Raw genomic sequence first — 25,483 nt, forward strand, 5'->3', positions numbered from 1 at the left:
TGTACCTCCCACTTCAGGTAGTGCCAGAGGGGCTGGAATAGCAGCTAAAGCTGGACAGAGTTTTTCAAATTTCAATGTTTTGATGGAAGTTTGAATTAAAGAGTTAGGAAAAAATGTTCCCAAGTTTCAGCTCTCTGTAATAATGACTGGTGTGTGTGTGCGTGCGTGCATGACAAAACATGTTTTGGTCCTGGGTTAAGGGGGTGGAGTTTTCCTCCTCAATCTTCATGTATGGAACCTTATTATTATCTATTTGTGGTATCTTTAGATGAGTTCAGGGGTTATCCTGTTCAGAGACTGGAAGTGAGACCTCCTTCCTCTTCCCCTGAATAGCTTTTGAAAGGTTAGAAAGTGCATTTAGGGTCTTTGAGGCTATTGCATGATGAGACACGAAGTAGACAGACTATTCCTAACAGAAAAACATACAGAACCTATGCAAAAAGTTGTTGCCATATTTTTATTATGCGTGTTGCCATATTTATGAAACTTTGGTCCATTTGCAGGAATGCCAAACTGCTTTGTTACCATCCTTATCATCCATTGTAATTATGAATGTCTGAATCCTTTATCTCCATGATGTGATCAAATACTGTAGTGATGCATGGTATTTACATTATTATAAGTAGATAACATGGTGTTTTAATAGTAAAGTTCCCATTGCTTGCATATATTGCAATTTATTTTCCATGAAATATCTTGCAGGTACACAAATAAGTTATGTCACCACTGACTATATTCATTTATACATGACAAAACACAAAGCTCAGATCTAGACTATCCGTAAAACTTCTTTGTTTCTCACAAGTCTGACTCTTAAGGAGGGTATCTATTCTATGCATGGTGTTGTTAAACCTTGGGTATGCATTCCAGGTTCTAACACAGAGGTGGGCAAACTACGGCCCATGGAACTGTTCTGCCCGGCCCTTGAGCTCCTGGCCGGGGAGGCTAGCCCCCGGCGCCTCCCCTGCTGTTCCCCCTCCCCCACAGCCTCAGCTCACCATGCTGCCAGCACTCTGGGTGGTGGGGCTGTGAGCTTCTGCTGAGCAGCGCGGCTGCGAGAGCCACCGGCCTGCCCTGGTGCTCTAGACTGCGTGGCTGTGTGGCTGGCTCCAGCCGGGCAGCACGGCTGCCAGTCCTGGTGCTCTGAGTGGCATGGTAAGGGGGTGGGGAGCAGGGGGTTGGATAAGGGGTAGGGTGCCCGGGGGGCAATCAGGGGAGAGGGAGCAGGGAGCGGTTGGATAGGCATGGGAGTTCCGGTGGGCCTGTCAGGGGGCGGGGGTCTGGATAGGGGTTGGAGCAGTCAGGGGACAGGGAGCAGGGAGGGGTTGGATAGGGGGTGAGGTCCCAGGGGGGCAGTTAGGGGCAGGGGGTCCTGGGAGGCGGCAGTCAGGGGACAAGGGGCAGGGGGTTGGATGGGGTGGGGATTCTGAGGGGGGCAGTCAGGGGGCGGGAAGTGCGAGGGGGCAGATAGGGAGCGGGGGCCAGGCTGTTTGGGGAGGCACAGCCTTCCCTACCTGGCCCTCCATACAGTTTCGGAACCCCGATGTGGCCCTCAGGCCAAAACGTTTGCCCACCCCTGTTCTAACAGATAGATACTCCCTTTAATTATAGTCCTTTCTCTGTTAGATCAGGATTTTCCATTTTCATTTTGGCCGTGCACAGCATTACACACATTATTGATGTAAAAATAGATCAAGACAATTTCTCTAAGAGGAAGTCTTTCATCCTCTCTACCATGTAAAAATGACACAGGTCATTTGTCGTTTACAATGTTGCTTTCTGTTGGCCTTTCTAGATACACCGGACCCCTGCTAGAACGCAGGATTTGGGATCCATGCCAAGTACCGCGTTATAGCGGGGACTGCGTTAAAATGAAATTCCTATGTACAGTAAATGTCACATCCATAAAGTATAGAAAACCTTAGAAAATAAACTCCTACTTGAAGGAAACAATAAATGAGAAAAAAAGTGTTGCTTTATTCGAGATTTAAAGTAGACATTACAATAAACTAGTCTAGTTTTTCTTAAAAAAGTCGTTGAGTTGCTTTTGCTTCTTGCTGCTGTGCTGCTTCAGCTTAGCAAACTGCAAAAGGCTACGTAGCTGCATAATTTTTATAGGCTCAACGTCTTGCGTCTTGAACCATCTCAAAGCAGTCTCTAAGCCGGCTACGGTCGCAGTTGACGTTGGAACGACGTCCACTTCATCTTGCTCTTCTTCTTCCACGGCGAAGGCCAATTCTTCAGCTTCTGGAATGTTGTTTGGTCGTACTGCCTGAAGAATTTGGTCATCTGTTAGACTTTCAGCAACAGGACAAAATTCTTCTGCTTCATCGTTGCCTCTTATCCAGGACTCAAATATTTTGTGGCAGAATGGTTACCCTGAGCGCGGACAGTTGCGGGCACAGCTCCTGCATTTACTCCATGTCTGTTCTTCCAACTTCCTCCTCTGTAAATCCCTTGAAGTCGAATTCCTCGTCAGACTGATCTGCTTTCTTCATTTTCTTCCAGGAGCGGGTGGCCAAACGACTCTCTCAGTCCCACCATCCAACAGCGGTTTATTGTTTCAGCATGTAATAAATTCCAGGAATCGCCGCCAATGTAAAAGAAGTCTTTTATAGTCAACTTCATCAGAAAATCGGTGACAGACAACTCGCTTTCTATCATGTGTCGTACCAAGTTCCGTTGATAGTGCAGCTTAAAAATGGCGATAACACCTTGATCAAGTGGCTGGATTTTGGAAGTCATGTTTTTAGGTAAGTATACAACCCATATTTTACTGTCACAGGTTCTGAGTCTTTCGGCTGGAGGATGTGCTGGGCAGTTGTGTAGCAAAAGAACAGCCTTTTCTTTTAAGCGTTTTGCCCACAAATGCTTTCGCATAGAAGGGACCAATTTGGTGAAGAACCATTGTTCAGAAATCTCTCTTGTCATCCAGGAGGTTCTGAAGTTCTTGTACGAAAACGGCAGGCAATTCACATTTACGTGATGAAAGCACCAAGGCATGCAAGACTTTCCAATGCACAGTGGTTTTAATTTATGCTTGCCTATTGCATTCACACAAAACAATAAAGTAAGGCGATCTTTTGCCTGTTTATATCCTTCTTTCTTATGTTCATCTGTTCCGACAGCCAGGGTTTTATCGGACAACACTTTATAATAAATTCCTGTTTCGTCTGCATTGTAAACCTGTTCCTCCGAGTAATCCTCTGCCTGTAAAATTTCCCTCAGCTTCGCAGGGTACGATTGCGCATCGTCGTCATCAGCAGAGCGTTTTTATCCCGAAACTGCAATCTGAGAGATTCCGTGTCTTTTCTGAAATCGCCATAGCCAACCAGAACTCGCCTTAAAATTCCTGAATTCACCATTAAGTTCCCAGTCGAATTTTTCACTTGCATGGCTTTTAGCAGACTAGAGATCAGAATGCCTTTCTGCTGTTCTTGCACAAACCACATGTACACCACAGAATCAAGATCAGCAGCATTCGATAAATGGGCTCGTTTTCTTTGAATGCCGTGCTCTTCATCCAGGTTAGGAATGTAAGTTCCGAGCTTGTCAGCATTCTTTAGCCATCCACGAAAGGTGGACTCGTTAATGCCAGTATCATGGCTAATCTTTGCCTGGGTTTCGCCATTTCTAAGTCGTTTGATAGCATCCAATTTCTCCTGCACTGAGTAAGCCTTCCTTTTGCCCGACGTTTTTGACATCTTTCTAAAGATAAATACAGTACTGTACCTGTAAATTTTTATTACATTACATTTGTATGGCATTCTAGGCCTACAGCAATCGTCTTAGGGCTTGTCTACACTACTGCGCGGGGTCGATCTAAGATACGCAAGTTCAGCTATGGGAATAGCTGATGCTCTCTTGTCGACTGCACTTACACTCCTCGTTCTGGTGGCGTACTAGAGTCGACAGGAGAGCTCTCAGCGGTCGATTTATCGCGCCTGTACTCAAAAAAAATTGTACTGTGCTGTACTTAAAATTGGGATTCATGGCCGCGACCGCGTTATATCAGAATTTGCATTATGTAGACGTGCATTCTAGCGAGGGTCCGGTGTACTAAGCAATAAAACGAGCGAAGGTGCAACAGTGGCAAAGTCAAAGGTCAGCCCCCTTGTGAGTCTGCGTTATGATTCAGTCTTTAATTACATGATAACTTACTATTTTTAACACACAACTCCTGTCTAATTCAGTGCGCAGGATGGACCTGCTCTGGGGATGCATTAGGGTTGCATAGAGCTGCTTACACCAGTTAGCATGATCCCATTGAAAGGAAAATGGATACTTTCAATTTACAATTGCAGCAACCCACTGGTAAGTACTTTGAAATTGTTACTGAGGGAGCATTAGCCCCATTTCAAAGTTTTCCATTGGGAACTACCTTGCGGAAATATTTTTAGCTGGAAATACTCTGTTTTAGTCACCTTTAAAGTCCTACTATTTATTTATGTTGCACTCACTGCACGTAGGACTTTGGGAGCTATAGTCAACTCAGAATTCTTAACAACTTAAAAATATATAGAGCCTTTAGTGTTGGGACATATGGATTGGCAATATGTTCTTGAGAGGATCACATGAAACATACGGCTACAAAAGAAAGCTGGCATTTTAAAAAAGATAAGAGGCTGAATTTTAAAAACAGTGCACCAGGAATAAGAGAACTTGGAAATATGAGACATATAAAGGAGTTTAGAAATAGAAAACAATATAAGAGGAAAATAGTATAACTGAAAGTAAAGTAAATGTCTTATATGTCACTTCAGACACACTAGTTGTTCAATAGCTATACATGAAAATATGATGGTAGCTTATAAAACTGTGTTAGGCATTCTGAAATAAGACACATTGCATACAATACTCTGGGGGTTACTGAGACAGACTGAAAGAAGATATGTTCTGAATGTCAGATGAATGGAATGTACATATGTTGGAAGCAATGATGTTAAATATTACTGCATAGTGGGAAAACAGAAGGCTCCAAACAAGATTTTAAAGTGATTGAGGGTACTAGTAGATTGTCTTCTCTTTGGGGAGACTTGATTAAAACTTACAGTACAATATATGTCAAGAGATAGATTATAATTTGAAATCTCTTTAGAATGGTCATAAAAAGAAAAGCTGAGACCATGGCATGAAACCAAATTGAAAATTGAATCTTAGCTCTTAATGTAATTTATTTTTTAATGAAATGATTTAAAGTTTGGATTGAACTTCTACTTGAAGACAATGAGCCATAATGTATTGTTGCATAGAAGAGTCAGTTCAGTTCTAGTGAGTTGTTAACATTCTGGTGTTGACTTCTTTGGTGAAGAGATGATTCTTCCTCCCTTGTAACATAGGAATTGCCATCCTCGATAAGACCAGTGTTGCATCTTGTTCAGTAACCTGTTTCTGACAGTGTCTAATATCAAATACTTACTTCAGTGAAAGGTGCAAGAAATCCCTGAGTGTGTAGCTATGTAATAATGTGTCCATATTTTCTTTCTTTCTTTTCTTTTGCTCTCATCATTATTATAAGAATCTAATCCTTTTCGGAATTGTAGTTAGCTTTTTGTCTTAATCTTACCTGGTGGCAATGAGTTCCACAGGTTAATTATGTGTAATGTAAAAATATATTTCCTTGTATCAATTTTAAATTTGCTACCTTTCAATTTCATCAACTGGCCTACTGTCCTTGTATTATGAGAGGGTAACTATGACCACCTGATTTACCTTCTCTATACTATTAGTTGTTCTTTTAAAGCTCTATCATATCACCTTGTATTTGTTTCCTCTCTAAATTAAACCATCCCAGTCTTTCCAGTCTCTTTTCATAACCGTCTTCTCTGGGCCACTGATATTTCTTCCCACTGGTCTCTGAACGCCTTCTATTTCTGCTATCTCCTTTTAAAGAGAGGGTGACCAGAATGGAATCCAGTATCTGAGGCAAAGGTATATGTAATTTGATTTATGTAATGGCTGTGTAATATTTTCAGTATTATTTCTTTTCTATTTCTGTATACACCCTAATGTTTGTTTTCTGACATCTTCTGCCCACGGAGCAGTCCACATGGATGCCCAGGTCTTTTTCCTGAGTTGTTACAAAAACTACCCTCCATATCCTCTAGGTCCATAAAATACATTATTTGTTATAAGGTATGTCTACATTGGAGCTGGGAGTGAGCCTCCCAGCCTGGGTAGACAGACTTGCACTAGCTTGGCTCGAGCTTTCCTAATGGGTAAGGCTGGAATAACACCTGTAGCCAAAACAGTACAGGTTTGAGACCCAGCCATGACAGCAGCCATGTCCCACTGGCCTTCTTTTGTTTTCCATCCTTTGGCTGAGTGATGGGGACTTCTACCACCTCCTAATATGACATTCCACCAGCTGGCTCCTGGACTGAGGACATGAGAGTCATACAGAGTTGCCTGCTGTTGATCTGGCTTCTTCACTAGCTTCTAGCACAGGGGTGGGCAAACTTGACCCAAGGGCCCCATCTGGGTATGGAAATTGTATAGCGGGCCATGAATGCTCATGGAACTGGGGGCTGGGGTGTGGGAGGGGGTGAGGGCTCCGGCTCAGGGTGCAGGCTCTGGGGTGGGACCAGAAATGAGGAGTTCAGGGTGCAGGAGGAGGCTCTGGGCTGGAGCAGGAGGTTGGGGTGCGGGCTCTGGGTGGGGCTGGGGCTGGGGTTGGGGGTGCAGGAGGGTGCTCCCGGGCTGGGACCGAGGGGTTTGGAGGGTGGGAGGGGGGATCAGGGCTGGGGTAGGAGGTTGGGGCACAGGAGGGGGTCGGGGTGCAGGCTCCAGGTGGCGCTTACCTCAAGCAGCTCCTGGAAGCAGTGGCATGTCCCCACTCCAGCTCCTACGTGGAGGCGCTGCCCCGTCCGCAGGCGCTGCCCCTGCACCTCCCATTGGCCGCAGTTCCTAGCCAATGGGAGCTGCGGCGGCAGCGCTTGGGTTGGGGCAGCGTGTGGAGCCCCCTGGCTGCCCCTACATGTAGGAGCTGGAGGGAGGACATACTGCTGCTTCCAGGAGCTGCGCGGAACGGGGCAAGCTCCTGACCATGCTCCCCAGCTGGAGTGCCGGAGCGGGGAAAGCCCTGGACCCTGCTCCACAGCAAAAGCTCAAGAACCGGATTAAAACGTCTAAAGGGCTGGATGCGGCCCCTGGGCCATAGTTTGCCCACCCCTGTTCTAGCAGCTACCTGAACCTGTTTAGTAACAATCAGCACCCACTCCTCTGGATTTTTATGTGCACTTTTAGTTGTGCCCTTAGCTCTTCTTGTGCTCAGAAACACATATGATACTAAAGTCCCTTTTCCCTCACCACTTCTGCTTTCCCTTTCTTTGGAGTGTAATAAATAAATGAACTGCTGAAGTACAAAAGCAGGTGGATTTCATTGGCATCATTTTGTAATGTTTTAAACTTCTTTACTCTGAACTCATTTAGTGTAGCCAGTAGAATATGAACAAAATATGGCTTAATTCTAACAGCACATCTAACCAACAGCGTGTTGTTGAAGTTCTAAAAGCATTTGGAATATTAAAGCTGTTCACTCTTGTAAAGTTCATTAACTCTTTGAAAGGTTGCTGTTCCTTCTGATCACACTTAAGTGTTGTATCACTATTCTCCGTGCATAAAATGTCCTTGTTAATGTCTCTCACTCAGCAAAACAACTGAAAAGATTACTTCTTCTGTAATTAATTGAAGTGTAAAGGAAAGGGGAAATGGCATAGTAACAGGTTGTAAATACACTGTAAGTGGCTCTGAAGTGTTTTGTCTCAAAGAGGGCTAATTTTATTACAGTGTGAAGAATACCACTGTTATTTTCTTGGTACTGTTTCCTAGATACAGAAGTCTTTCAAAAGCAAATAACGGGTTAGCATTTGTTCTGGATTATGGCCCGAGACATACATCAGAGTTTTAAGAGAAAAATTTGAACGTGCGAGTATTATCTTCTACCTCCGTGAGACTAGAGAGAGAGATTTTATCTTCATTGCTTTTATTCTACAGATTATTTTTGTTCATGACTTTTGGAGTAAATGTAGAGCTGGATTGGCAGCACTGGAGCCTGTACCCCTCTCTTTGTCCACAGAGTAGAGACAGTATGGGCAATAGGAGTGGATATGTCTCCATGCTGCCCAAGAGTGTGCTTCAGCCTGATCTTGGATGGACCATCTCTAGGGAGGGAAGATCTCCCTCCTTGGCCCATTTAATCCTCGTCCTCTTTGGTGAGATGACTAACAGTGGACCAGTTTGTAATACAGTTAACTCACAGGACCTCCTCATTATGTACACTGGGAAGTACCTTGGAGCCTGGAGAAGGAGGACTCCTCAGCGCCAGAGTGCGGGATGGTTCTCCTGCTGCTTCATAATGTGAGTAAGGATATAACTCAGCGTGAGCATCACATTCTGGTTCAACAATTCCAGCTTGTGCTGACTCTAATTATTTTGAGTATTTGTGATGTGAAGACCCATCAAGCCAGCACTTTCGTGCTCTGAACTGATGCAATGATTTCCCTTTACCAGCAGGTGTCAGGATTCTACAGATTTAGTAGCCTGAGCTAGTGTCATTTTTGCTGTCTCCTATAATTAAAATCTTGTTTAGGCATTGCAGTCACACACAGGGGAGAGCAAATGTTCCAACCTAATGTCTAAAATAATGAGCGATCACGGAGTGGGTGCTGGGATTCTAGGTGTGGTCTTTTTTATAAAGCTGGTTGTCTGTACAGGGCTTGTGTGTAAGAAATATAGTGGGAGAAAGCAGCCATTCTCAGAGTCATTGTGATGATAAAACATGTCTGACACAGATGGCAGTGGTGCAGTCACCTGCTGATTACATGCACAATAAACTTGCCATATAAACTTTCCTAACCTTTCTATCCTTGGACTAACTCTTTAGGGGAGTTATGTTTATGCATCAAAGAAGAAATTAATGGCTTACATCTTAATGGTTTATATTTCACAGACAATTTAGTTGCTCCAGCAATGGAGTAGAAATATTGATAGTAACACTGCATAATCTGTTATAAATAGTGGATAGTTTGGGGATTTTTTTTAATTTGTCATATTTCCGTTTAAAGTGTACAGATAATAACAATACAGAGAAGCAGAATAATAAGATCTGAAAATGTCATGTACACTGGGGGCTTGTTCCCCCATACAGCACTGCAGAGGTGCAGCAGCAGTACTTAATGAAGACGTTACCTATGCTTCTCCTGTCAGCGTAGGTACTCCACCTCCCCAAGAGGCAGTAGCTGTGTCAACAGGAGAAGACCTCTTATCTACATAGTGCTGTCTATACCAGGAGTTCGGTCGGTATAACTGTGTCGCTCAGGGGTATGGATTTTTCACACCTCTGAGCGTGACAGTAATACAGAAATAAGTTTGCAGTGTAGACCAAGCCTAAAATCCTCATATTTTTATACTGTTTTACAAGTATAAGGTCCATCCTGGCATGAACACTTCAAATGCCAGTGCTGTTGCAAGTTTCTTTAAAGCAGAAGCTTTGTGACTAGCATTTGCTGATCTAACAAAAGGTATCAACATGTTGCAAAGTTGCTCTTGCACAGATTTGTCCTCCTCCTTTTGGCTCCTTAGCAAGTGCTCTGTATTTTGCTGTCTTAACTTTGCATTTTGACCCAGGTGCAACCCCTTAACGCCAGAAAGCTTTCACTATCTGTGTTTTCCCAGTCAAGTTATTCTAGCCTCTTTGCTCAGGAATAGGGATTATGGGAGCAAATAACTCACCTGTCAAAGAAGGAAGTATTAAGGCAGATAACGAGAGCCTTTCTAAGCAATTATTTCTTTTACTTCGGACTTGCAAAACCAGAGAGTGTTTTAAATGGCTTTAAGTGAGGAATGTGGCTTATATGCTTTGCTTACATAATATATTTTATGAAAATACTTCAAAGAACCACCCTAATTAAATTGCATTTCTCCTAGCAAATTCTGAAAAGGGGACGTACTAAACTTTAAACCTGAGCTAACATATAGCTTAAATCACAAGTGAAAGGCAGCATGTGATGGTTTCAGTCTGATCCCTGACATACTCTTTTTCATATTGTGAAACCAGCTACAGTTTTGGCTCAAGTCTTAAAGTGATGCCACCAGAGGCCATGATTGTAAATGAAAGGATATTTATTGGTGAAGCTAGTAGGAATGTCTGTGCAGTGCGGACATGTACTCCATATCTGGCTCCAGCCACTGCTGTAAGCCTCTCCCATTCTTAGGTACTAAATTTACAAGAATGTATTTTTTAAAAAGGGAATAAAAATGGAATGAGACTGTTTATTTGTATCTCAGGATATTGGAATAAAAGCTGAGCAAAGAGCATTAGTGTATTTTGCAACTTTATTAATGAAAGAATTACTGCCACTCATCTGTTTTAAACCTGTATGACTGATGGGGATCATGTAGTTTCTCAAGGAGAGGTGTAAATATTTTAGTAAGCCATAGTTCAGCAGGACAGGTGTGAATTGTGAAGACTAATGTTTCATGCTGACACAAAACATTGACATGGATGAGTAGACGGATAAATGATGAGTTGCTCAATACCTGTTTGTTGAGTCCACTGATGATTCTGTTTTCTGCAAAATATTTTATTCAAGTAATAACAAAAAATATTTAACTTACTCTGAGTCATTGTATTGGATGGATATACTTTTGGGGGATCTTAATGTATAAAGGGACAGTATTCCACTGGGATTTTTCTGAGTGAATGGTATTGCACAGAGAATATATCAACACAGGTCACCACCACCTCTTGTGGACATGCACAAGGCATTGCCTGCAGTGTAACCAGTGTGATTCCACTGCTGGGGGGCAGGGGCTCCAAGGGAGCACATCTTGTGAGCTGTGGAGCCCAGCTCTGTCGGAACTCCCTGTGCAGTGGGGACTTGGCAGTGAGGTGGGCCAAGGAAGCAGCTGTAGCAAGGATTGTGAACCTGCTGTGATGTGAATTCATTGGCCATCCCTTCTGCAGGAGGAGTGATGCACAGGCACCACAGAGCCTGTTCTGGCCTTGAGGTCTGGAGCAGTGTTTCCGAAGCAGCAGCAGAATCATCCTGCACTGTGGTGGTAAGGAGCTCTTCTCCAGGCTCCAAAGAACTTCTCAGCATACAGTGCAGTGACTCGGGCTTTTGTGCTGGAGGAAGGGCTGGGCTGGAGTGCTTAAGAAAGAATTTTGGTTTTAGCCCTTTAAAACTCAGGATGCTGCTTAACATTATAAATAAATCAAGTGCCAATAAACTGATCAAGAGAGTACTGGGATTCACATGGAGAGTAGAGGGAGGAATTAGTTATCTAGTATTTTCTACTCTGATAGGCCCCAATTCAGCAATGCATTTGAGTATGTACTTAAGTCCTAATAAAGTCACTGGGACTTAAACGTGTGCTTTAGGGCCTGATCCACAGCCGATTGACTTCAATGGTCTTCAGAAGGAGGCCCTTACTCACTAGGGATGATTTGTTGCATTGGGGGTCTCACTATCTAACATGAGGTTGCCAATTGTCCTTTTATTATAAGGGACATCCCTCGTTTAAATAGAAAACTGTCCATACTAAAAATCAGTATGGCGTGCCTTTTATCTCATATTTCAACCAGGATCGTAGTACTGTCATACTGGTCCAGAGTGTTGCTCCAGCATCTGAAATCCAGCAAGGAGCAGCACTTCACTTTGCAAAGTGCTGCTGATTGGCAACTTGACGTGACGCCCCAGGTCACACCACCACTCAGATCTGGCCTACCGCCCCTCTGTCTCCAGACCACTGCTGCAAGTTACCCTTCCCACTGAAATCTGAAACCGTGCCCCTGAAGATTGTGGGCGTAGCTGCCTCCAGGTTCTGCCTTCCTCTAGTCCACACCCCACCCCTTCTTTCAGCAGCAGGCAAAGACCAGCCACTGCAGCCTCCAGCTCAGTTCCTGGTACTTGCCTGAGGTCCTGGGTTCTCTGCGGCACCCAATGCTGGAGAGAGAGAACGCCTAGGAAGGACTGGGGAGGAGATGGGACACACCCCTAGAGGCTCAAGGGAAGACTGAGGTCTGTGCCATATTTTTGAAATACAGTGGTGGGAACCCTAATCTAGCAGTTCGTTTTGAATGGATACCCTTGAATTGATACCCTGGCATGTGTTGAATAAATGGTAGTCTCTCTTGGGACCTCATTCCAAAGAAATAAATGGACATCAATAATTAGAATAATTAGCATCATTATTAATAAACAAAATAAATGCTGCCAAGGTGCCTGGAATACTGCATTGTTAAAAACATTCACTGCATATCACACATCTGGAGGGAAAGGCATTTAAATAGTCACCATTTAAAATTAGCTATGGTAGTTGATTTTTTCAAATAAAATCAGATCTGAAGTTTAGTCCCATAATACAAAGGTGTTTGAGATTGTAAGGGAAGTATGGCAGTGAGAACTATAGAAATGTCTACATGAGAAGCGGCTTAAAATCCCCCCAGCAAATACCTAAAATGGCAGAAAAAGAATCAATGATTTTTCTCACGTAGGTAACTTGTTTGTTGTGTCTCACATGTAGTTCATTATCTCAGCCCAGCAAAGTGGAGACAGTGTGGAGCTATGCGGATTTACCCTAGCCGAGGATCTGGCCCTTTGTGCTTTAGGTTACTATTTCCAAGGAGGTGTGAATTTTTGCTGAGTGATGGGTATTGATTTTCAAGGGCTTGACTGTGTGAGCTAACATGAGTTATTAGATATGAATTTTCTTTCTGTTCAGGGGATTCTTTCTGCTTTTTAGCAGACTGGCTGGGGGGAGTTGAGATACATAATTGCTGGTGTTTGTGTAATCACTTGCATTATTGGTAAATGTCAGCATAATTGGTTCTGGATGAATAACTTTTCCAAATAGCTTATTAATTGCAGCAAAGGGCAATGTTTTTGTCTCCTTTCTCATTAGATCAGGGCAGATTGATAAAACAATACATCTCCCACTGTTAAATATGTATACTACAGGGCAGGGGTTCCAGACACAATGATTTGGAAAAGTGCAGCATAGCTATAGGTTTCCCACAGTCAGGGTCCTTCAAGTTTGCTCTCAGTACTGATTGCTTTAGCTGTTTTTATTTCCTCCCTACCATTTAGCCAGAAGGGCAGACAGATGGTTGTCTCTGAAACTGAGCCCTACAATTCTGGGACCATGTTCCCAGCTCAGGATTGTGGACTTGTTCCTGTTGATCTCAACATGCTCAGGATTAGGCCCTATAGTGAGCAGGTTTCTCATTTACACGCGTCATCTCAGATAGTGCAACCTCTGCAATGACCAAGACTCTGATTTTGAATTCAAAGATTTCCACAAAAGATCAGGACTTTTCTAAACTTTAGAGCTGAAGTATTAGTGTTATTAACAACTGCAGCAGCTGTGCTGGCCCCATCCCGACCATGCAGGGAAAAGGCCCCGCAGCCTAGCATCACTCCTACTTATCAAATTATTTATTTATTTAGATATACCATTATTCTTATCTATTATCTATATTGTGGTAGCACCTAACAGTCCCACTTGTGGAGCTGGGCACCATTGTGCTAGGTGCTGTACAAACACAGAACAAAAAGACAGTCCCTGCCCTAAAGACCTTACATTAAAAAAGAATGCCCATACAAAAGCTCCCAGCACCCTGACAATAATTAAACTTGCAATAACCACCCAAAAGCATTAATACTAATATACAAATAAATTAACTTCATTAATCGAAGGTAGCAATTTACCTCAGTCAACAGAAGTACAGATACTCCAGAAAAGCCTCTCACCTTCCCCCAGTCATGCCCAGGCACATACCCAGGTCCTTCCCCCAAAACCCCACCAGACAAGTGGCTGAGCTAGGAAAATTTATATCAAAGGTAGTCTGGGGCTAAGCTAGCATGGGAAAGCACAGCACTGGAGACAAGTGAGTCTCTGAGCCAATGAAACTTCCAAATAAATGTCGGTAAACTTTGTGTGTGAATGAGGAATGATGTTAAGTGATAACCATGAGTGTGCCCTAATTGGCTCAAAAGGAAGTACCCCACTATTAAAGGGCACTCCTAGATTACTCACATCATTAGTACCCATGGCTGGATCCTCCAATCCATAACAAATGATCTAAACTTCATCCCCTGGATGTCAGTACAAATGATGTCTTGGGTCAGGTGTTCAAAAGAGCTCTGCTTCCAGTTAGGCACCAAAATAAGCAGCCAAGTTTTAGAAGATAGATTTTAAAGAGTTCAGCATCCTGTCTAAAAGAGCCATAGTGACAGCTACTAAGTACTGCTGGAAATCTGGCCCCATGTCTAGTGACTGTGTAGCACTTTGTGTATTTCCCACTTCCATCCATTTGTCACAACTGGGGGATGCTGTTGAATGGGTTTATCTTGGGTAAAATTTTGAAAAGCACATTGGTGATTTAGGAGGCTAAGTCTCATTTTCAAAAGTGTTTCAGGCAGTTAGGATCCTAAGTTTCATTGAAAGTCAATGGGTTCCTAAATGACTAAGTAATTTTTTGAAAATGAGTCGTAGAATGGGATTTTCAAAAGTGCCTAAGCAAGGTAAAGTGCCTAACTCCAATGGACTTTCAATGGCACTTCTGCAAATCCAGTCGTAGTCCCCTAAGTCACTGAGTCCCAGATTCTCAAAGTTACCTCCTAACTCCCATTGAATATCTTTTAGGATCTGGGCCTTACATGTTTTTGAAAATTTTACCCATGTTTAAATGAATCTTATGCTAAAATTTAGAGAGAGATTATTTTTAGAAGGAAATAAAGAATTTCAATATGTGATGAGGTGCATAGATAGAGCCTTTGCAAGCCCTTAGCCTTTAGTATTAGGGCTTGCTTAGCTTGGGAAAGTTCTATCTCCAGCTGCTGGTACCCGTTTCTGTGTTTTGTATGCCACCAGGATGGATATCTTTAATGTTAAAGGCAATTGAGTGTGTTAACTTTTGTTTCTATGCAATCAGAATAGAACTGTAGGCAGAAAGCAGTTAGAGTTTTTTCCCTGTTTGAAAAGTGAATTTTTACAAAAAAATAAAATGTAGATATTTTTATTTCTGTGATCTGCCACCCAGCTGAGCTGCATAACTCGGAGATCAAAGAAACTTTTCATTCCCTGATGTTGGATAGGTTTTGAAAAGCAGTCAGCAGTGAATGGTGTTGGAAAGGCAGGCACATAAACTGGTCTCCTGTTGCTTATGGTGTCCATTCTATGGAGAGAGAATATCTTTCCAGGAGGATGGCTTAAACACAAAAGTAAATGATGCTCTCTGGGCTCGATTCTCCATTGATCTGCAGTCATTCACAGCTATGAAAGTGGGTGGCAAATGCTACCAAATCAATGTGTGATCTAGGGATTGAAAGCGCTGTATAACAAATAAATATTACACAAGCTGCAAGGCCCTTTGTACGGATACAAGAATTAGAGCTGTCAATTAATTGCAGTTAACTCACACAATTAACTAAAAAAAAGTAATCACAATTAATCACAGTTGTAATCACATTGTTAAACAATAGAATACCAATTGAAATTTATTTAATATATTGGATGTTTTTCTACATTTTCATAGATACTGTATTCTGTGTTTTAATTGAAATCAAATTGTATATTATTTTTGATGATAAATATTTGCACTGTAAAAATGATAACCTAAAGAAATAGTATTTTTCAATTCACCTCATATAAGTACTGTAGTGCAATCTCTTTGCTGTGAAAGTGCAATTTACAAATGAAGATTTTTGTTTTGTTACATAACTGCACTCAGAACAAAACAATGTAAACCTTCAGAGCCTACAAGTGCACTCAGTCCTACTTCTTGTTCAGCCAATTGCTAAGAGAAATAAGTTTCTTTACATTTACAGGAGATAATACTGCCCTCTTCTTATTTACAATTTCACCAGAAAATGAGGACAGGCATTTGCATGGCACTTTTGTAGCCAGCATTGCAAGGTATTTACATGCCAGATATGGTAAACATTCGTATGCCCCTTCATGCTTCGGCCATCATTCTAGAGGACATGCTTCCATGCTGATGATGCTCGTTTAAAAAAAAAAAAAAGTGTTAATTAAATTTGTGACTGAACTCCTTGGGAGAGAATTGTATGTCCTCTGCTCTGTTTCACCTGCATTCTGCCATATATTTCATGTTATAGTAGTCTCCAATGATGACCCAGCACATGTTGTTCATTTTAAGAACACTTTCATTGCAGATTTGACAAAACACAAAGAAGGTACCAATGTGAGATTTCTAAAGATAGCTACAGCACTCGACCCAGGGTTCAAGAATCTGAAGTGCCTTCCAAAATCTGAGAGGGACAAGGTGTGGATCATGCTTTCAGAAGTCTTAAAAGAGCGACACACTCATGTGGAAACTACAAAACCTGAACAACCAAAAAAGAAAATCAACCTTCTGCTGGTGGCATCTGACTCCGATAATGAAAATGAACAATCGTTGGTGTACACTGCTTTTGATTGTTATCAAGCAGAACCCGTCATCATCATGTACACATGTCCCCTGGAATGGTGGTTGAAGCATGAAGGGACATATGAATCTTTAGCACACCTGGCACTTGAGACACCAGCTACAACAGTGCCATGAGAACACCTCTTCTCACTTTCAGGTGACATTGTAAACAAGAAGCGGGCAGTGTTATCACCTGCAAATATGAGCAAGCCTGTTTGTCTGAGCGATTGCCTGAACAAGAAGTAGGACTGAGTGGACTTGCAGGCTCTAAAATTTTACATTGTTTTATGTTTGAATTTAGTTTTTTGTACATAATTCTACATTTGTAAGTTCAACTTTCATGATAAAGAGATTGTACTACAGTACTTGTATTAGGTGAATTGAAAAATACTATTTCTTTTGTTTTTTTACGGTGCAAATACTTGTAATAAAAAATAAATATAAAGTGAGCACTATACACTTTATATTCTGTATTGTAATTGAAATCAATATATTTGAAAATGTAGAAAACATCCAAAAATATTTAAATAAATGGTATTCTATTATGGTTTGACAGCGCGATCATTTGCTTGACAGCCCTAACAAGAATATAAGCAGCACAAACGCTGTACTTCAGGAAAATGCTTAAAATGCCAAATGGCTGCTGTGAAAGGAGGAGACGACAGTATATAGAGCTGGTTACTATCTGAGCTTTTTTAATGACAGGCTTCAGAGTAGCAGCCGTGTTAGTCTGTATCCGCAAAAAGAAAAGGAGTACTTGTGGCATCTTAAAGACTAACAAATTTATTTGAGCATAAGCTTTCATTAGCTACAGCTCACTTCATCGGATGCATTCAGTGGAAAATACAAGTGGGGAGATTTTATATACACAGAGAACATGGAACAATGGGTGTTACCATACAGACTGTAACAAGAGTGATCAGGTAAGGTGAGCCCAACAAAGAAAATAACAGAACAGCACTAGCCATCACCTTCAGCCCCCAACTAAAACCTCTCCAGTGCATCAGCAAGGATCTACAACCTATCCTGAAGGACGACCCATCACTCTCACAGATCTTGGCAGACAGGCCAGTCCTTGCTTACAGACAGTCCCCCAACTGGAAGCAAATGCTCACCAGCAACCGCACACCACACAACAAAACCACTAACCCAGGAACCTATCCTTGCAACAAAGCCCGTTGCCAACTGTGTCCACGTATCTATTCAGGGGACACCATCATAGGCCTTAATCACATCAGACACACTATCAAAGGCTCGTTCACCTGCACATCTACCAATGTGATATATGCCATCGTGTGCCAGCAATGCCCCTCTACCATGTACATTGGCCAAACCGGACAGTCTCTATGTAAAAGAATAAATGGACACAAATCAGACGTCAAGAATTATAACATTCAAAAACCAGTCGGAGTACACTTCAATCTCTCTGGTCACTCAATTACAGACCTAAAAGTGGCAATTCTTCAACAAAAACACTTCAAAAACAGACTCCAACGAGAGACTGCTGAATTGGAATTAATTTGCAAACTGGATACAATTAACTTAGGCTTGAATAAAGACTGGGAGTGGATGGGTCATTACACAAAGTAAAACTATTTCCCCATGTTTATTCCCCCCTCCCCCCCCCCCCTTGTTCCTCAGACGTTCTTGTCAACTGTTGGAAATGGGCCACCTTGATTATCACTGCAAAAGGTTCCCCCCGCCTCCGCCCTCCTGCTGGTAATAGCTCTCACTTTACCTGATCACTCTCCATACAGTCTGTATGGTAACACCCATTGTTTCATGTTCTCTGTGTATATAAAATCTCCCCACTGTATTTTCCACTGAATGCATCCGATGAAGTGAGCTGTAGCTCACGAAAGCTTATGCTCAAATAAATTTGTTAGTCTCTAAGGTGACACAAATCCTCCTTTTCTTTTTATCTGACCTTTTGTGATGCTAAGCTCAGGAGGCTTATGTGCTGAGAGCATGCATTTTTGACATACGTTGCCACTCCCTTGCAAGGACACAGGAAACGCTGTGATTCTACCTCTGACTACCAAGGCCCAGATTCTGCCTCGGCATTGTGTGGGCGCAAGGGGGCGGGGGAATAAGGAGTCTTCCCTCACGCTTTGCATGGCCCATGTTAGGGACAAACAGAATTGCAGGCCTTGTGCTTTGGGGAGTAGAGGGGCTGCTCTTTCCCTGATTCTAATGGCATATACGAAGCCCCAGAGGGGACAGGAAAGGTGGGAGGAGGTGAGATCATGCCTTCGCCCAGCCTAATGAGGGCAAATCCACCACAGCAGTAAGAGAAAGCGAAGCCTCATTGTATCACTGTTTAAATCAGCTTAGAGTGGTATCCGTGTTTCAGCCCACCACTGGCAGTGACTGTGACCTAACAGTGGTTAGGGCAGGGGACTGGAAACCTGCGTACCAGGTTTCTGTTTCTGCCTTTACCACTGATTTGTCAAATCCTTGGGCAAGTCACTTCACCCCTTTGTGCCTTATTTTGCCCATCCGTTAAATGATAATTGTACTTTCCAAACCCACTGGGGTGCTGTGAAGCTTGTTTAATGTTTGTAAAATATAAAGTCCTTGGAAGGAAGATGCTATATCAGTGCAATATGTTATTGTATAAGTAGGCAGTGAATACTGCAGATTATATATTTTATGTATTATTTTATTATTAAATGTTCTCATGCCTTGTGACATGAGGCAACCCAGTGTTTCCGCCTCCATGTCTCTAATGCCATGTTTCTTGCTTCCTCGTAGTCTGTTTCCATGACAGCGACATCTTTCTCAGGGGTGTTCTCATATGTCATCTGTTGTCCTTCTCTTTTCCCTCTTCCTCCAAGTGGTATCCAACGAAGGTTTTGTCTAGGAATAGTTTTTTGACATCAGTACAACATGGCTAAACCGCTTGAGCCTTCTTTCTCGAATCATTGTCACTATAGTCTTTTGGCCAGTCCTTCGTAACACGTCAGCATTACAGTAGAACTTCAGAGTTACAAACACCAGAGTTATGAATTGACCAGTCAACCATAAACCTCATTTGGAACTGGAAGTACACTATCAGGCAGCAGCAGAGACCAAAAAAAAAAAGCAAATACAGTACAGTACTTCGTTAAACATAAACTACTAAAATAAATAAAGGGAGAGCAGCATTTTTCTTCTTCATAATAAAGTTTAAAAGCGGTATTAAATCAATGTTCAGTTGTAAATTTTTGAAAGAACAGCCATAATGTTTTGTTCAGAGTTACGAACAACGTCCATTCCTGAGATGTTTGTAACTCTGAGGTGCTGCTGTAGTTACTTTATCCCACTAGCTGACACCAAGTATTCTCCACAAGCATCTCTTTGCCAAGTTTCAGAAACATGTAACAATGTGAGGATCACAATAACACTGTATAGCTTCATCTTGGTTCTTGTATGAATTTCCTTATTTTTCCAAATATTTGCCAGTTTTGAAAAACTCCACTTGCCTTTCCAGTTCTTGCTTTCACCTCCTTATGGAGATGGCCATCAGCACTGCTTGTGCTTCCAAGATATACAAGCTCATTAACTTTGCTGTATTCTTTACTCTCAGTCACATGCGCACCATCATTGCTGATTCCTCTTTCTAAGATCATGACTTTCATTTTCTTTTCACTGATTTTTAATCCTACTTTGGCAGCCTCATATTTGACATTGATAATAGTCTTTTTTGTGGACATTGCAGAGAAGAAGGAAAAAGTCGATAAGGAAAGGCAAATGAATCGGGCATTCTCTCCTTTTCAGTTTAAACTGCACTTAGGTTTTGAACGATAATAAAAATAAATCATTGTTTACATAGTACAGCCCAAATCCCCACCCTGTCCTTCAGTGGACATGGACCCAGCTGTGTGTGGAGAAAAGGGAAAGAAGAGGCAAGGGTCCATACTGGGTGGACCATGGTTCTGTGGGGGGTCGGAGGTGCTAGCATGTCCGTGAGTGGCAGCTACTTGGGAGGCAGGGGTGGAGGTGTCACTATTACCGCAAGGATCCTATGTATGGGGGCAAGCGCTATGGGGGTGAGAGGGACTTTCCCTTCCCAACCTTGTACTATCCTGTTGAGGCCCTGTTCAGTGCAGATGTTGGTCTTCTGCAGCTTCATTCCTGGTACCCCTGTGTGAATTATGTGGTTGCACTTCTGATCCTACTATAGTTGGTCCCTAACCACTGTCATAAGAGGCTTCACTGCTCCCCTGCAGCCTGAGGAGTGGAGGACTCTTTTCCGATGGAGCTCTCCAGTACTCAGCCAAATTACAGAGATTAGAGTCTGGGGGCAGGATTTGGGGCTAATGCTACCTGAACTGACTTTAGTTTCCTTGCAGGGTAGCACCCATGGCATGTCATGTTTCTACTGAAATCCTGTTGGCTATTTTACTTTACTTGCGCTGCGTGAGTTGTTTTGAAATCAGACAGTACATTGTGAGTCAGGGCAAAGAAATTCTACAGCACTCTGGCATATTGAAAAGTGTGAGGGTGCCTATTACAATATTTACAGCATAATTTTTCATATTGAAGATTTGCAGAAGCTTGTTTGAGTTACTCAGCATAAAATCAATGATTGCAGAGGGGCATACTGATTAGAACAGATTCTGGTTCTCTGGAGATCCCAGAAAAAAATCCAACAGTTTCTTAAACTAATACATCTAAATTCATTGAAGCGTGGCTTGTGCCACCAGTGAAGTGATACAGAAAATTTATTTCTTCCAGCATTGTCCCTGCCAATTCCCTCTTTCCACAGCACTCCCACTCGCAACACCTTCTTCCTGCTTGCAATATACATATAAAGTAAAAGGAAAGTGACTGCGTAAAATGCACCTTGTTACTCTGGAGATTTGCTCCTTGTATATATTCATATCTGCTGACTTTAGTGACTAAAACAAGTTTTTACTGCTCTTTACCTTATGAGCTAAAGCGAGCTGAGAGAGAGTGCGCTCGAGGCTATTCCTTGTGCATCATCAGCAGAATTGTTTTCTAAGTTCCAGTCGCAGGATCAGTCATTTATACTCATGGAGCCCCAATGAAAGGCAAGAGTTACCGGAGGCATAATTTGAAGGGAATGGGCTGTACAGGGGTAACTGGGGGGAGAATTTGACCTTTATTACTGGTGACAATGCTAAAGGAGGAAAGAGATCACTTGACTCTTAGGGTATGTATACACTGCAATTAGACACCTGCAACTGGCCCGTGCCTGCTGACTCAAGCTCACAGGGCTCAGGCTCACAGGACTGTTTAATTATGATGTAGACACTTGGGCTACAGCCCAAGCTCTGGGTCCATCCCAGCTCAGATCCTAGAGCCCGGGCTCCAGTCCGAGCTCAAACGTCTACACTGCAATTAAACAGCCTCTTAGCCTAAGCTCCACCAGCCCAGTCAGCTGGCATGGTCCAGCTGCAGGTTTTTAATTGCCATGTAGACGTACCCCTAGATCCCAGACTGAGTTTGCAGGCTTGTCAGCAAATGTATCTTTTAACTTGTAAACTGAGCACATATGATCTCCAGTGGCTGAGACACCATAAACATGGAACTTCGTGATGCTGTTTTTACAGTGTCACTTTTTAAGGTACAACTGAATTTTAAGACCTCCTGCTCAGCTCTTCTGTGTTCCTATTTTACTCTTATTTGCCATTTGTCTCCCCTTTTAAATCAAAATGTTCAGACCTCTACAGTGCTCTCACTTCCCCTTTTATTTCAGGTCGGAGGGAACCAATAAACATTTCACAGCCTTCCCATTGGCCAATTCCCTGCTGTTCCTCCCTTGGCTTTTTTGAAAGCAAGATGACTAAACTGGCCCAAGCCATATTTGCGAGATACAACTTCCACTATCTCACTTTGCATTTTTTATATTCTAATTAGTCAGAAGGGTAGAATGGATGGACATTCACACCAGTAATTCTTCTTTCAAGAATGATGAGCAGTGAAAGGAAATCGGACAGTCTGCTCTGTTTGTGCAAATGAATTGGCCTGAGTGTATTTTTTAACTTACTTTCCAGAGTTTAGTGCTTGTACATGGCATCAGGTGGATACCCTGGAAACATCCCTACTCACCTGTAGCACTTCCAGTGTAACCTTCCCTACACCGCCTTGTGTGTTAAGCCTCATCCCTGACTCACAGATGGGACGTAGTGCATTATCTGTCAACTAGGTGTCCCGTTTTGATGTTGGTTTGTGATAAGAACAATGCAATTCAAGATGGTGGCAAATGCTGGTTTGCAGTTAGGGAAAGATGTAAAAATACCTGGAACTAGTGAAGTAACCAAAGTAACTTTAATAAAACACCACTGCTGAAACACCATTATTGGGATGCAAATAAGGAACAGTAAACAGGGTGTTAATGAATGCCCTATCCAGATTCTTACAGATCAGCTGTGTTTTCTAGGCTTCACCCTATATTTCTGTCTTCCTCATTTTAATCTTTTTTTCTGGCATAGCAACATCGGACAGAACACTGTTTCCTTACACTGTGAAACAATAAGCGTGATGCTCATGGTTCCAAAGAGCTGCACTAGCTTAGCCAGGCTTATTTGTTCAGACGATACCTTTGCAGGACTTTTCATACTCCCAGGACAAGCAGTCGTGCTCTACATGTTGTCTGCCTCTAAACTTGGCAGCAGTTCAGCATAGTCGGTTTCCTTTTTCTGCCTGGCAGAGATGTGAATCATCTTCCAAAACAAGGTGGGCAGCAGACTCTAAATTCTAGTTGCCCTACTGGTTTGACCCCAGACCACATCAGTCTCCAAAGTATTACTAATGATGGAAAAATGGTTAATCTGATCCTGAATGTACTGTGCCATTTTTTCTAGTCTGGTTGGGTGGATCACCTGTAAAGGTTTTACCATTTATACATTAGACCACATATCTGTTTTGTTTAGGAGAATGACTTCTTAGCCAACAGCAGTTTGGTTTCTCTCCTATCCAAGCTAACTGCTAACCCACTTGGGATTAGAAGCTCAGTCATGAAAGGATAAACTCTCCCCTCCTGTGGGAAAAACGTAGAGAAAAAAGCTCTCGTAGAATTTCAAGAGGCTGAACTTCTGGGGTTTCAGAAGACTGTTGCCCTCACTGGGGAGGAATGTGAGCATCATAGAGGGGCAGGGGCCTGGCCTTGAAACCCTCAGGCTCTGGGGAACTCAGTACCAAAGCTGACAGATCCTGATGCAACCACAAGGAGAGTCAACATCTTTGTGCTGCTGCCTGGAGCCCCTAGCAGCTGTTCACTGTTGCCCACACCACTGCCTCCCAGAAAGGGATAGGCCAAAGAGAGGAATTAATACCGCTTACAATAGCGTTGCGTCCTCTGTACATTTCTGCTCGCAAATCCTTTGAACCTTGGGGAACATGCCATACAGAGTGGCTGCTCCATGGCTCCCCAATGGTGCCCCCTTCCACACAAACTCAGATATCCTTGGGGAAGGTGGGGAAGCATGCATCCATTCCCACAATTTAGCCCCTACTTGGCCTTTGCTCCCCACCACAGAACAGAATGGGACCCCATAGCATATAAGCCAAAATTTATGAATCAGGGAGACTGGGAGTAAGAGGGACCTGGTTGTAGATTGAGCCATGGGAGCGACAGAGATGGCTCAAGCAAGATTATTACTAGTACCAGTGTTTTTTCCCCTAACCCAATAACTGTGGGTAATCATTTAAAAAAACCTGACCTAGCTAACAAGAGCATACAGTGTGTCCTAGATATAAAATAAAGTAGCAAGTTTGTCACAGTGGCCTATGTTTAGAACATACCACATCCCTTGGCTTGGTTTATGGAGAGCCAGGAGGAGGTTCAATTACAGGAAATTCTACCACTGTGCTGAGAAGTTTCCTCCCACTATATCTTTTCTTTTAATTTCTTTTTCTTCTACGTTTTGTGGCTGTTACTGTGGGTTGCTCTTCTTCTTCTTCCCACACTTACTAGGGCTTGTTTGAAGATAGGTGTTTTTTCCCTTCAGGCTTTTCATAGGCCTAATTATTTTGCTGATGATCTAATAGGCACTTGATAAGGTGACTATGTAAAGTTTCAGATTTAATATTCAAGGTATTTTTCATCTATGCAAGAAAAAGGAGGCATTTGGCAAAATATAAAACTAGCATTTTAGCTTAATGTCGGCAGATATGTGTAAATATTTAAGCCATAAGGAAATCCACAGCACTGGTTTGTTAATCCACTATTCTTTATTTCATTTGATGTATTTTTTTTCCAACAGGAGGCCTTGACCTCATCCTCATGCCAGGCCTTGGGTTTGATAAAAGCGGCAACAGATTGGGAAGAGGGAAAGGATACTATGACACCTACCTTGAACGATGCATGCATCATCCCAAAGGAAAACCTTACACGATTGCCTTGGCTTTCAAGGAACAGATCTGTGACTCAGTGCCAGTGGCAGAAAATGATATCCAAATAGATGAAATCCTTTATGAAGATAGCTAAAAGCATCTGGATACCGCTGACTACAAACTGACCAACCAAAGATTTCATATCAAGGCACAAACTTGTAATAGTCATACGTTATTTTTGTAGCAATAAAATACACTATTTTTAACAAAACAAAACAAAAAAGCCCTACATTCATGTTAATAAGGACTACATTGATCTCATTCTAATTATCAAATATCTATTGTGAAGTCTTATTCTAGAATCAATAGAAACAAGAATAGGTGACTATTTTATTAAAATAAAGATAATTTAATCTAATTATGTTTCTGTTTGTTGAATTACCCAATATTTAACATGACCGTTTTATTGCCCTGCTTTAAAATCGAGCTCAGTTACTAATGAGATTTCATGATCCAATCTGAAAGTAACTATTTGTTGGAAGTAAAGTTTCAAATATGGCCATAGCACTTACCAATTATGCATGACCATCAACAAAACATTAGTATCCAAGAAATCACCGCTTAAGTCATCAACTAACATGATCACAAAGGGGTAAATAGAAAAAGCCTTTGATTGTAAAATCAATTTAGATTACATACTTGGTGGTGTGACGGGGCAAGGCCAGATGGCTATAGAAAAGTAGTGGGAGATGGATATATTAGCTC

At 42.3% G+C, this 25,483-nt stretch overlaps 1 protein-coding gene across 1 annotated transcript in view; it reads left to right on the forward strand.

Moving 5' to 3' along the window:
- The window catches only part of MTHFS (methenyltetrahydrofolate synthetase), a 32,004-nt gene extending 6,979 nt beyond the window's left edge, over positions 1 to 25,025 (forward strand). Inside the window, exon 3 of the mRNA XM_074964804.1 lies at positions 24,649 to 25,025. Within this exon, the coding sequence (XP_074820905.1) occupies positions 24,649 to 24,872 (224 nt within the window). The 3' untranslated portion in view covers positions 24,873 to 25,025. The remainder of the gene's footprint in view (positions 1 to 24,648) is intronic.
- The last annotated feature ends 458 nt before the right edge of the window (positions 25,026 to 25,483 follow it).

This window comes from Natator depressus, chromosome 10, assembly GCF_965152275.1.
Source record: "Natator depressus isolate rNatDep1 chromosome 10, rNatDep2.hap1, whole genome shotgun sequence".
Lineage (NCBI taxonomy): Eukaryota > Metazoa > Chordata > Testudines > Cheloniidae > Natator > Natator depressus.